The sequence below is a fragment of the Accipiter gentilis genome, chromosome 22 (assembly GCF_929443795.1).
Source record: "Accipiter gentilis chromosome 22, bAccGen1.1, whole genome shotgun sequence".
Taxonomy (NCBI): domain Eukaryota; kingdom Metazoa; phylum Chordata; class Aves; order Accipitriformes; family Accipitridae; genus Astur; species Astur gentilis.
The window spans coordinates 1,680,271-1,693,510 of NC_064901.1; the positions used below are offsets into that span (position 1 = coordinate 1,680,271).

General features: G+C 40.2%; 1 protein-coding gene across 40 annotated transcripts in view; it reads right to left on the bottom strand.

The window, feature by feature from the left end:
* Positions 1-13,240, bottom strand: part of NRXN3 (neurexin 3) — a 1,031,704-nt gene that overhangs the window by 756,320 nt on the left and 262,144 nt on the right. For 26 of the 40 annotated variants that reach the window (XR_007509161.1, XR_007509160.1, XR_007509159.1 and 23 more), the window contains 2 exons: positions 6,616-6,917; positions 1,307-1,351 (listed from right to left, as the gene is read on the bottom strand). Coding sequence is in view for 36 of the 40 variants with exons in the window: in XM_049825574.1 (XP_049681531.1) it covers positions 1,307-1,351; positions 6,616-6,917 (347 nt within the window). In the remaining 4 variants the exon portion in view is untranslated. The remainder of the gene's footprint in view (positions 1-1,306; positions 1,352-6,615; positions 6,918-13,240) is intronic. The other 14 variants (XM_049825576.1, XM_049825575.1, XM_049825558.1 and 11 more) reach the window with 2 other exon arrangements.

The following is a 13,240-nucleotide window of genomic DNA, read 5'->3' on the forward strand; positions in this document are numbered from 1 at the left end:
CAGGGAAGTGGGGGAGGGATCTCACTTTCAATACATTATGGATGTGCATGCCATGTACCTAGAGAGACACACACCCACCACCCACCAAAAAAAGAATTAAAAAGAAATTGTATATTACAAATTCATAACCAAAATATAAATAGGAAATAAATCAAAATAAAATAAATCAAAATAAATCAACCACACACCAACAAGTGTGAGAGAAGCAGAGATGAGAAAGAAAGAAAACACAAAGCGTGCACACGCTACACTTTGACATGTCATGCCAATATATCTGGAGCCCAGAAAGATGACAAGGTAAAAAGAGAGAAAGGGGGGAGGAGTGGGGCAGGCAAGAGGGAGAGAGAGAAAACTATTTCACCCTTGCATGCAATCAAAAATAAAAATACCAAACAAACCCCATAATAATTAAAAAAATCAAAACCAAACAGAAATGTCCCCAAAACCTTTAACCCCAAACACGTGAAGGGTGAAGGGAGATGGAAGGAAAGGGAGGGAGAGGAGCAAGTGAATTTGATGTGTTTTGCTTAGATGTTGTTAGTGGTTTAAAGGGAAGATGAAGGAAAATAGATCGAGGCCAGGAGACGGGCGAGTCACCAGACGTGGACATGCCATGCAGAGTGTGTACTGAAACAAACAACTGGCTGAGCTCCTGTCGGCCACGGCAGGTAGAGGTCAGAGAGAGAGAGAGAAAGTGAGAGCGAGAGCAAGAGGGAGGAGGAGGAGAGAAAGAGGAGGGAGGGAAGTAGGGGAAAACCAGGAGAAAGAGGACAACTCTGGCCAGTTTGCCTGTAATAGCCGTTGCCACAACAAAAGGATGAGAGAAAAAGAGAGCCTTCACCACCACGGACTAGAGGCCCTGCAAATGGTTCTGATCTAGAAACCTTCAGAGTAAAAACAAAAATCAGAAGGGGAGAAAAAAGCAAAATTAAAGCCAAAGCAAAAGAGAGAAGGCTAAACTCAAAAGCAAGGGACAAAAAACCCCAACAATTTATCACTGGAATGGAAAAGAAGAACTGAAGAGGGAAGTGAAGAAACCAATGAAAGAAATGTCCAAACCCCATTTCCAGAAGAGTTGTGTTAGTTGCTTTTGTTGCTCATTTTTCCATTAAAAGAGAAGAAAAGAAGGGGGGAGAAGAAAAAAAAAAAAAAAAAAAGGAGGGGGGAAAAGTGTTTTCAATGAAATTAAAATAAATTAAAGGAAGAAGTAAGTATAAAGGAGGGGGGAAAAAGAGGGGGTAGGGGGAGGAAAAGGCAGGTAACACACGGCAAACCCAAAAAAAGAGACAATAAGAATGATATCTACCAGACAATGTAGTTTGTTTACCATAGCGTGTCCAATGCCTGAGTGCTTTGCGGAAAAGGGGGAAGAAAGGAAATTAAAAAATCGTGAACAGAACGATTGTTAATTAAAATAACTAAAAGCAAAGATGAGTCGTTAGGGTGTTAGTACATTAGTTGGTTAGTAAAAATGACACATTGCATGAATGGCCTAGTGTTAGTCTTTCAAAAAAAGGCATGGGGCACCTGAGACACACAAAGTGAGAAAGAGGACAATGTGACCAGGACTCTATGGGGAACCATGCCATCTAGACTGTAAAGAAGGGTGCTGCCTACTTTTCCCACCCTGGTATTAGTCATTAACTTCAACCCTCATATACATTATCCAGGACTGAAGCAGAGTTAAAACAGTGCAATACTTACTCTCCAAATGCCCGTCAAGGTGCTTCCCTCAAACAAGAACCTTACCCTTAGAGATGTACACGCACCGTACACAGTTTGCCCCTTCAGCACAAACCCAACCATGACTCCCTTCTTCCACCACCACCACCCACCTACATTCCTGCTCCTCTTCCAAGCCTCACTACCCTGAAGTGTTGCAGAGTATCACAAGCAGGCCAATATTTCCTTTGGCTGGAGAATACAGATGAAGATGAGTCCAAGACTCTGAGTCTTCCTTCCAAGCTTCCCAATCTGCAGGTTTCTTTACAGCAGGTGAGTTTGTGACTTTCAGGAGAAGCACACAAAAATGCCTGTGCTTGACTGTTTGCCTGTAGCTCACTTCTGTCATCCGAGAGTATAGGAATTGAACCTCTCCTACTGTGGGAAGAAATGTGTCGAGGAATTGTGTAGGAAGAATTGTCGCTTGTGTCAAGGTTGAAGGCAGAAGACTGACAAGACTTAGTGTCTCTCCTGTTAGACTGCATCTATATTACAGAGGAGCTAGGAGAATTCACCAGTCAGTTCACTTAGTTGGACTTAGCAGAACTTTGCAGATGCTTTATTAATCCCTCCCAAGGCATGCAGATGCCAACTGTTTGAACCTACACATTGTTTCTTGTTTGCTTTTTAGCAGCTGAGGAACTCAAGATCTTTATAGCAGACTTTGCGTGGTGACTAGCTTCAGTGTTAGTAGGGAAGTGCAGCCCATGAGGCTCCATGTCCTTGTTCCACTGTGACTGAAGTTGGCAAGAACTGTCCTAAATTACAGAAACAAGATCTATGCTGCCTGATGTAAAAATTATCTGCTTGCAAAGTTCAGAGTTGTGCAGTGACTAAGGAAATAAGTTTGTGAAAACCTTGTGGCATTGAACATAATGTCCCAAGTTTATTTTATTTGTCTATGGGAATGAAATAACAATATTCTGTACTTGGGTATAATGAGCACAAACTCCTGAATTCTTCATCAAGGAAGTCTCACTCACAGTGGTATGTTGTGTTAGTGAATCCATTTTTTACAAACAAGAGTGCTGGATTATGGGACGGGGGGGAAGAGCATGCTAAAAATGAGACAGTGTCAGCAGCAGACCTGAAGACAGACACAGGAAGTCTGACCTTCAGTCTCCTCCACTCCTCCTCCTCCTCGCACCAGACCACACTGCCCCAAACATGCTCTGAAAGGCCTGGTAAAATACAGCCATGATTCTATTTCTAGTAAAGGTTTCTCACAAGGCAGAAAGAGGGCTTAGTTTTAACTGAAATAATAAGATAAACAAACAGGGAGATTTGCTTTGACATTAGCAATCACTACTCAAGGGAATCTCTGGGTTCATTTGGTTTGTCTCTAAGGAGATTTACTGCTGTGATAGTTACTTCGTCTAAAAAAAAAAGCAGCACTTAGTACTCTCCTAGCTTAGCTACAAAACATTTAACAATTCCAAAAAGTACTGGGCAAAAGTCCAGCTATTTAAATTCTGCTGTAATTCTAGAAACAGCCAAAAAATTATGCAAATCCTCCTCCCCCTTCTCCCAACCCCAAAAAGAGCAGAGGAAAAGACTAGATGGCATCCTGCAGCTGCTGATAGCCCATTTACCTGGAATTGTTTTAGCTTTGGATCGCATTCTTGGAATTCTAATTGTATTTTTTTTAAAGTTCATTTTAAAAAGAAATGTATTTATCTCCAATGCAATGTCTTCAACCAATTACAAGGAAGCACCTGATTTCCTTATAAAGCTTCAATATTCAGGGGCAATGTTTTTTGTTGGTTTTTTTTGTTTGGTTTTGGGGTGGGTTTTTTGAGGAAACATGAGCACAGCTGGAAACAAGACTTCCAAGTGATCTATGTTATGCTGCAACATTACAGGTGAATTTATGTCAGGAAAGATGCAGAGTAGATAATTTCTTACATACAAAATTATTTAGGATATACAAAATTATATTGGATACAATAAAGGACAAAATGTGTAATTTTATAAATGATAAATAATCTTTGTCCTTCATTGATATCTCCATATAGAAGATGTAAAGGACTTTACAGGTTCATAGTCTCTCTGAAAAAAAGGTTAAGTATTTTACAGATAAAGAAACTCTCATGTACACACAGACAAAACCAGGAGACATAAGCTGCTGGAAGGTGCTGTCGGAATGGAGAAAAACAAAACTCCTTCATCCTGTACTTTATTTAGAATTGTGTCTTGTGGGGGGTGGGTGGGGGGGAGAGGAGTGGGGGGTGTTAAATGAAGCATTTATAAGGTCAAGATATAGAGTGACCATTCTTAGTTGTGTCCTGAAAAATGTCCGTAGCAGGTATTAATTGGTTATCAGTCATTCAAGGTTTCAATCTTTTCCAAACTCTTTATCCTGAAGATTGAAGGGGTTTAAGACTTTTTCATCCTTAGTAATATCAATTAAAACTAAGAATGCATGGCACCCGACAGGAAGGCTGCAGCATTCAAGGTTTCTCTTTATTGAAAACTGTGGTTAAACTTACCAATAATTTTTGGATGACAACCTTCAGGACTAGCAGTGTTGCTTCTCCTCAAGGCCTCATCAATTCCAATTTCTGGGCAGTTTGGGTTCTGGTCAATGTCTTAATTTAGAGGATGAACTTGATCAGAAGTTAAAATGGAAGTATCCAGGGAAAAGACAACTCAAAAAAATTCCAGCCTTATTGATGACTACTGGTTCAACTGTATTCTGTCAAGCCTATCCATAGAATTGGACCCCAAATCACCTCTGCTACTTATTTTTAATTTGATTTTACGACTGGCCTTTCTTTGGAAAGAGCACAGCCATCTTATTAAAACATCCTCTCTCTTGCCCAGTCAGGTTGGACCCTTCAAGAAGATTCACCTGCTTTCTAATAATTGCCAAAGTACTGTCCTGGTCTAATCAAAGACGAGGAGGCATAGACCTATTTCCATTTAACCGTGGACCAAGAAAAAAATCACTAGCTGAAAGATTAGGAAAAGAAAGAGAGAGCTCTCCATCCACAGTTTTGTCTGTGACCCTTCCTCACTTTCTGCTTCTTAAGATCCAAGCCAATCCTGGCATGAAGCAAGGATGCATTTTGATCCAGGCATACCTTCCCATTGAAAACCAATGTCCAACAAAAATAAGAAGTATGATTAACTAAAATGGCCAGTGAGCTCTACTGGATACTCAGAGACCAGCCATTCTGAAACCACCTAAAAATAAAAAAATGCATCAAATAAAGCCATGTATTCCGACCCTTCCAGACTGACAAACCTCAACCAGCTGGTGCCTCTCCCTCTACTGGACCAATGGGAACATCTGAACAAAACAGGATCATTAAGACCCATCCACTGCATACAAAATTAAATTTGCATCTGCATATAAACTATTGAAAAGACTCATGTTGCCATATGTAAGAACCCTGCAGTCTCGTGAGCATTTGATGACAGATTTGTTATCAAAGACCCAGACACCCTGAGCATGTAGAAACACAGGGATTCACATGTGAAAGACAAATAAATATCTTCAGCCCAAACCCCAAATATTTAAAAGAAAGATATGAAATCCCTGTAACAGATAAATTATCTGCCAATATCTACTAGTAGAGACTGTTTCTGATCCCCGGCACTGATTATCCTATACTCACAGATACATTTTACCTTAGCTACTGTAAAATGTCACCACAAAAGCTGTTTTCTCAGCAATGACATAGTATAAACCGAAATAAAACTATTAAGGGTTGTGTTAATATTCACATTAATGAGCAAATAAACAGATCATATTGTTTTCACAAATTGGTTTTTAAAATCTTAGTTTACAAGCTATTTCTGCTGCTTCTACCAATCAGCAGGATACCAAATAGCTCCTATTCACAGTGTAAACCTTATTTATCATGCAGTGGATGGGCCTTAGTGACTTGATATATTCACCAGCTTTCAGAGCAAGATTATTTAATTTTATCTTATCTATTTATGTCTGAATTTATATTTCATGAGGAAGGCTTCAGGATTTTAAGACTAGCCTACTACCAAATACGTCACCTGATAGAGTTGTCTGCTTAGAAAAGCAGCATGCAGATGTGCGAAATTACAGTGGTAAAATCAGAAAAACTTTTCCAAAGTGGAATTGTAGGGTGCTGGATTGATCTGGGTTTGCTTGGCTTTTTTGATCCTTCCACTTTTCCAGTCCTCACAGCCAACAGAAGAGTCTCATAGGCAGAGACACAAGAAAAAGTAGAATCTCATTATAGAAAGAAGGGGGAAAAAAATCAAAAAGAAGAAAAGAAGAACAGAGAATCAAGAAGACTCAGAAAGACTCCAGCCAATTAATTCCAAAGCTATAAAGTTGAAATAATTACACACGTACCCACCAGCCTGCAGACCTGCACACTCACATGCACACACAAAAGAAAAAATAAAAAGTAAAGGAAAAACAAAAGATTTCCAGAATTAGAATTATGACATCATGGCAACAGTTAAACCAATTAACAAAACTGAAAGAAAAAGCATAGAGGTGTAGAGCATTGGCTGTTAGAAAAAGACTCTGTTCCCACAGTAATTAAATGCAACAAGAATATTACTGATAAGATTGAATCATAACTGAGGAAATAATAAAATAAAAAAGGGAGAACAGAAAAATAGAAAAGGAAAAGAGAGATGAAAGTAATGTCACAAGTTTTTATTATGAAATCAAAGTGAAAAAAACCAGAAAATTAATAAAGTGGAAATGAAAATATCACAACAGGGATAAATTCCCACCAGTTAATGCTTTTTCACTGTCCTTTAGATACCAAGATCCAGAAAAGGTGGAGAAACTCCAGTGACTGAGCATCCCCACTTCTCCATTACTCTCTCCTATCTGCCTGTCCCAATAAAACAGAACAAAATTTTCCCCCAGCATTTTCTCCCCTTCACCATTACCTGCCGCAGGTTGCGTGTCACCTTAACGTCGTGCCACGCGTTGTCATTGAACTTGCCATTGACTGGCTCCACAATGGCCTCGAAGGCCCCAGACCCCAGGTTAATGACCAACGAAACTGCACCGTCTTTCAGGGCCAGGTTGACATAATCAGCTGACTTGCCGGTGTGCAGAATGAGCCCGTTGCGTTGCCATGTCTTGAAGGAGAGAGTGATCTCATCGCTGCTGCTCTGGATGGGGTTTTGCGACAGGTCATAGCAAAGGTATTCGGAACCACGGAAAGTGGCCATGTTCTCATCTCGTGCTGGAAAAAAAGGGGAAACAAAAGAACTATTCAGCAGTCAGCCAAGAAGAGATTTAAGGTTGTCATGAAATTTCTAAGCAATCCCACAGCACTGTTAATGTTCTATATAACTATATATCATGGCATGCTAATGACTGTACAGCTCCTCTTGTAATACGGCTATCAAGAGAATTAACAGCAGGATCCTCGGTACTGAAGAATTTCTGTGCCATGTTTTCAGTATCACTGCAGCACTGTCACCATAGGGACCGTTCAAAAGTATGCCGTGGAGTCTAGGAAAAGTACAGTCAAAGACACTGCTATAAGACACTTAAAAATGTTTTTGGGACAATGATAGAAAACTCTGTGGTTTGCAACATGACCATTAGGTCTGCACTGTTTCAAAAGAAACCAACATTTCCCAAAGATTAGTATTTAGGTTCATCGCTACTGTTGTCTGAACTTATCTTAACCCATTTGCCAGGCATTTTAAGACAGGCATCAGAATATAATCCTGACAGAGCTATCCCCTTCCTTTCAATTGAATGAGAGACCAAGCAGACAAGAGAGCCACATGAAGTGTCCTATAGTTTCCTTCTCTGAAAGCATGAGGGAAGTCCACATAAAACATTTTGTCCACAGCCATAAGTAATGATGTTGCTGGTAAACACATCTCAGAACTTTGCCTATTTGATCACCTTATCCAGAAAATCTGTACTAGACAAGTATCTCTTTTTCATACAGCAAAAACAAACAGGGGAATTAGTCACAGCATGTGACATGACATATTTCCTCCTTAAGAAAAAAATCTCCTACATGCAGTAAGGAAAACCACTGAACTAATTTCTTAGCAACTAGAGGCAGCATTTGAATACCATAAAAGTCTTTCATGTGAGCTGCAAGTCTGCTTCCCAGTACCTGGGCTTCCACAGTCACTCAGAGCCAGCTCTGCTGCCGTATTGCACTCTTGTGACTTGAGCCAGCTGTGTACCCTGGTTTTGCCCGGTGGAAAAAATACAGAACGGTGATGTTAAAGTTTGCAGGAAGGCTCTCTATAGCCCATTCCTACCAGTGCCATCTGGGGGAAAATGGTACTTACAATGGAGGCTATTCAGATCCCCCCACTCTATATTGCAGCACCTTTCTGACTCCCAGCTGTGAAAGTGAGTCTGACAATGAGTAACTAAGTAGTACAAGCAGTCAAGCTATCATTGCTTACAATCCACTGCATAAGGCAAGTGCTGGTGCTATTGCCGTTGACATTAATAGCATTTTTCTGCTTCATTTTGTCTCATTTAGTAATCCTAATACAGATTAGCCAGAATTTATTAGTACAAGACTGAAGGGAAAATACTTGTCATAGCCATTCTTGAAAAATAAGTACATGGTAAAATCCGTGCCCTTACAGCATGGTTTCAAAACAGCACAGTGTTGCAACATGAACATATATCATCCTCAAGTGATAGGTCTGCTTTAAGCAGAGACTTTGCAGCCTTGATTGAGGGTATCACAGAATGAACTCATTAAAAAATCTGGGCACTTTGAAGGCAGCAGTAATGTGTGTTTGTACTTATGCAAGCAAATGATGTGCCTATACACCCCTGTGAGCAAATAGTAAGACAAATTACTCCATGCAACAGTATAGGTTGGGAGCCAACTGGCTCAAAAGCAGCTTTACAGAAGAAGACCCCAGGGCCCCAGTGGACAAGTTGAGCACAAGTCACCAGTGCCTGCCCTTTCAGCAACAGCCAGCTGCATCCCCGGCTGTATTAGCAAGAATGCAGCCAGCAGGCCAAGGGAAGTAATTCTTCCCCTGATGGACACTTGATTATGCACAGTCCTGAGCTGTGTGCTCTAACTGGACATTCTCTGAGCTAGTGGCTAGACTACACAGCGTCTGGAGGCCCTTTGCAAATTACTTGGTTCTGCGACTCTGTTCTGAATACATTTAACTACCACCAAAGAGTGCATATACTTGTGTCAGTGTTCAAACACCCTAAGCACAGAGGGATGATATTGATTGCAGTTCTGGAAGTCAGAGCTAAGCCTAACTTCACAACCCTCTCCACGATGTTAATTCCCCTGCGTAGTCACTCCTGATCCATTGGAAGGGAACATGTTACAATTAAGTCGGGCACATGTTCTATGTACCTGCGGGTAATTCCCATCAAATAGCCGGTGTCTGAGGGCAGGAGTCAAACACCATCATTATGACTGAGCCTTTTTCCCACAGCCATGGATGTGTGAAGCACTGACGTCTTTGGGAAGGGGGGCGTGGGGGGCTGATTGTTCAGTCAGTACAAGACATTAATAGGGCTCATTTTCACTTTCTCAACCACTTAGACAAAAACTCACTGGTCTACGCAGTACAAAGGAGAAGGCAAAGCGTAGATTAGAAATCTAAATGGTATTTTAAGGCAACCACTGCAGACTCATCAAAACAGAGCAGAGAGAATTCAGAGAGCTATTACTCTTACTTGTACCATTGGTTTTAATAAAAGGTGCTATCAACCCACCTCTGCATGCAACTACGTCATCTGCCTGTTTCTTCCAGTCATCTGCTTCTGACCCTTATCACAGATGGGATTCTGGACATGTTCCATCTTTATATGATTCCTGTTCTTGGGAGAATGTCACCTATTTCTGTTTCATATGTTGTTACAGTGTTTTTTTCTCCCTCCTGTGGCTGCTCTGGATAGACATTCAAATTTGCAGATCACCACACACAAAAATCTCTCTGGGGTTCACTGGCCAATCCAAATTCACACCTGTCCACCCCATGCCTCATAAGCACAACTCCCAAGGTCAACATACTCTCTAAAATTGTATTCTCCAAACAACTAGTTCCTAAACAGTTTATCAGTGGCCACGTGGATGATTGGTTTACCACTATTAAGAAAGGCTTCAGTGCACAGATTAGGCTCAAATCGCTGAAGAGCTTGGCAGTGCGTTCTTCCACACTACAACACAGTAGCATGTGTCAGGCCACATGAAAGGCTTTTTACCAAGCACAGTCTTTCCCTGCTCTCCTGACTGTGAGGACACTCTGACATATGTGATAACTATGACTGTAAAGCACCTGAGAATACCAGACAGCATGGAGGGGGGAAAGGGATACAGGTTCTCTCTACCATGTATAAGAGAAAAAGCCCTAAAAGCCCTCCATATGGAAAAAGTATTTCCATATGCTTTCAGGCATAGTCTGGTGACATCTGGAAGACCAGAGAGTGGTGAACTGGTTGTTATTTGTTAGCCTTATGCTGTACATTCTGAAGGCTCCACAAATTGCACTGTGATATTTATGGCTTCTATATTCTTTAAACAGTGGTAGTGTTACTGATTTAGGGGAAATGTTACTGATTTATTATTGATTTGTTATTATTAGAATTAATCATATTTAATTTTAATAGGAATATAGAATTATATATTTTTATGGCATTTCATATATTTAACCAACAACCAACAGCTGCTGTGAAATCCTCTGTATAACCCTGTACCAAGGCCGGAGGAATTGGCCAAAATCATTAGTAGGAATATTTAGGATTTAAATAACAAGTAATAAAATATATATATCTTAAACAAGTTTGAGATTTAAGGTGATTTTGAGTAGATTATAACAACAGTATAGTCATAAGAAATTTAGGAACATACAAGATGTGCTGTGCACAATAATAAAAGAATAAGTATTGTTTAAAATTAGTTAACCATAGAAACTTTGACTGATTTGTTAGCTTTGTAGTGTTTTGTTTTAGGAGACTGAGAGAGAGATCGTTATGGACCTTAGTTCTGTTACATGAAACCCCACTTTGGTCAACATTACAGGTAGTGGAACCAGGTGAAATCAGCCAATGAGTGTCTTAGTATAAGAATATTAATAAAGTGACGTGATTGAGGACCAATCATTGAAAAGGTTAAATTTGGGAATTAACATTGAATGTATTTTATGTAATCAAATATATGATGGCGAAAGTTGTACTGCGCAGAATCACCTAAGAGGTCAACTATCGGACAAAGTGAGGAAGACTGTGGAAGACCACCAGAGGGCTATAGAAGACCACCAGAGACCTTCAATGCGCATGCGTAAAGGACATTAACATATGCTAATAACTTCCCAGAAATTTAATGAATATGTATAACATTTTTTGGAAGTCTAATGAATATGAATGAATAAGTTTAATATAAGGTGTATGATTTTGGTGTTCGGGGTGCGTGGTTCGTGAGAGGACTCACCCGCGCACCCGGCCGTCAATAAAGAAGTGTCTGCTTATCTACACTAAATTGGTGTTGATAAGTTCTTTATTCCGAGTTTTTCGGCAACAGTAGTGTACCAAGGAGCCTCTGCATAGCAACACAGCTAACACAGAATAGTTAAACTTAAGCCCAACTCAAAGCCAACAGGGATCCTTGGTTTATGTTACATGAAGCAATAGATCAAACCTTGGTTTTACTGGGATGTGAAACCTTGTATATAGTAAGTGACATTAACTTGAACTGGTGTGACAATGCAACTGCATAAAATAACATTTACTTAAACCAGCATTTAGAATACGTTTACAAACTCTTGATATATACATGATTTGCAGGATTTAATTTTTAACTCAGTTAATACTAAACAGATTTACAAAAAACAGAATCTGAAAGCAGGTTAGAACATGTAGGGAATTAAACCTTCCATTTCACTTGTTAATCTAAACCCATTATTTATTTTCTAACACATTTATATAACTAAATTCTCTGCAACAGCTGGGATTTGCAGAGATCCAAGACCTGTTTAAAACTCCACATTCAGACGTAAACCTTTGACATATTCAAAGCCTCACAGAAATCACCAGAGTAGAAGTAAATCCCAGCATCTTCAAACTGACCAACACAGACATTTTCCTTTAATGAAATGAGTCACCCATCACTTTAAGAAGCCGGAGAACGTTATCCTTTCCTGACTAAACATGAATAGGCACAGCTAACACTTTAAGCAGTTACCACCACCCATCCACTGCAAAGCGAGTTTTGCAAGTCTCAGATCTATACCTATTCAAATCCCCAAATCAGCTATCAACACATACTGCAGGCTGATAGCAAGAACAGAAACAAAAGCAAGGCCAACAACTACCTAAGCCAAGCTCATGGCTCTTCTCATCCCTACAGAAACCCCAGAGCTTGCTGAGTCTCAGGTTCCCAGGAGAGGAAAAGACTGGGGATCTTTCCATATTACATATTGCTATATTGCCTGTTCAGGAGAACCAGATGGTAATTTTAACTTCAGTTTTTATGTGCAAAGCTGTTGCTATGTGTTCCTGTCACAGCTCTTTCTACAAAGGAGGACTCAAATATTCAAAATTCACAACATCACTAGGAAGCAGAGAAACCTTAGCGTTTTGATTTATACATGAGGAAATAAATGCACAGACATTTTAATGGATTTACTCATGGCCACCAAGAAAATCAATAGTAGACGAAGCATTTGAGTTCAGGATCTCCTAGCTCCCCACGCTGGACTCATTCCACAGGTTCTCATATACTTTTGGAGGGAAACCAACCTCCTATTTTTCTCCAGTCCTGCCAGGAAGTTACCCCAACAACGACTGTGGAGCAGAGGACCCTCCAAAGTTTTGGATGATGCCTGAAAATAAATACTTCATGACAGTGAAGCCAAAACCAGCAAATCCTACAAGCACTGATTCTTTGCAGGGGCATGAAGTTTAATACTCAACAAAAGCAACATCTCATGTAACAGGACTTCTGGCCTCAGACACAATCAGGAAATATTTAGAAAAATATGAAAGGGACAGTGACTTTCCGGAAGTCTCCTGAAGAAAACTTCAAGCAGCTGCTCACCCTCTCAACTTCTGTCGAAACCCACTGCATTACAGGTGTGCTCTGAGGCAGTCCCTATCTCACTGGGGTTTGGTTTACAGCCAACATTGGAGCATGTTTCCTGTCAGTAAGAAAAGCAAACTGTCTGCACTGCTTCAGAATTAATAACCACTCCAATGTTCGGTGGGATTTACCTTATCTGAGTGGTTGGCTGTGCTTTGCACAGAAGAGCTGGTGCTGTGTGATAATCTAGGAATGGTCTAACAGTGTCAAGCATCAGGCTTCTCTGTCAAAGCAGTGTACTTTAATGACAGACGCAGCAGAACAGCTGGGTACTCCCTTGACCTTCTGTCAAGCAGAGGTCAACAAGGAAAACAGTGTTTACAAGAACCTTTTCTCCCTACCATTTAATAGTTCTCTATAACTTCAGACAATCCTACAGGTGTGCAACTTGTCCTAAGAAAAAAAAACCTGTTTCCACAGTTATTCACTAACCACAGAGCTGTTATTAAAGTAGAGGACTATCACCC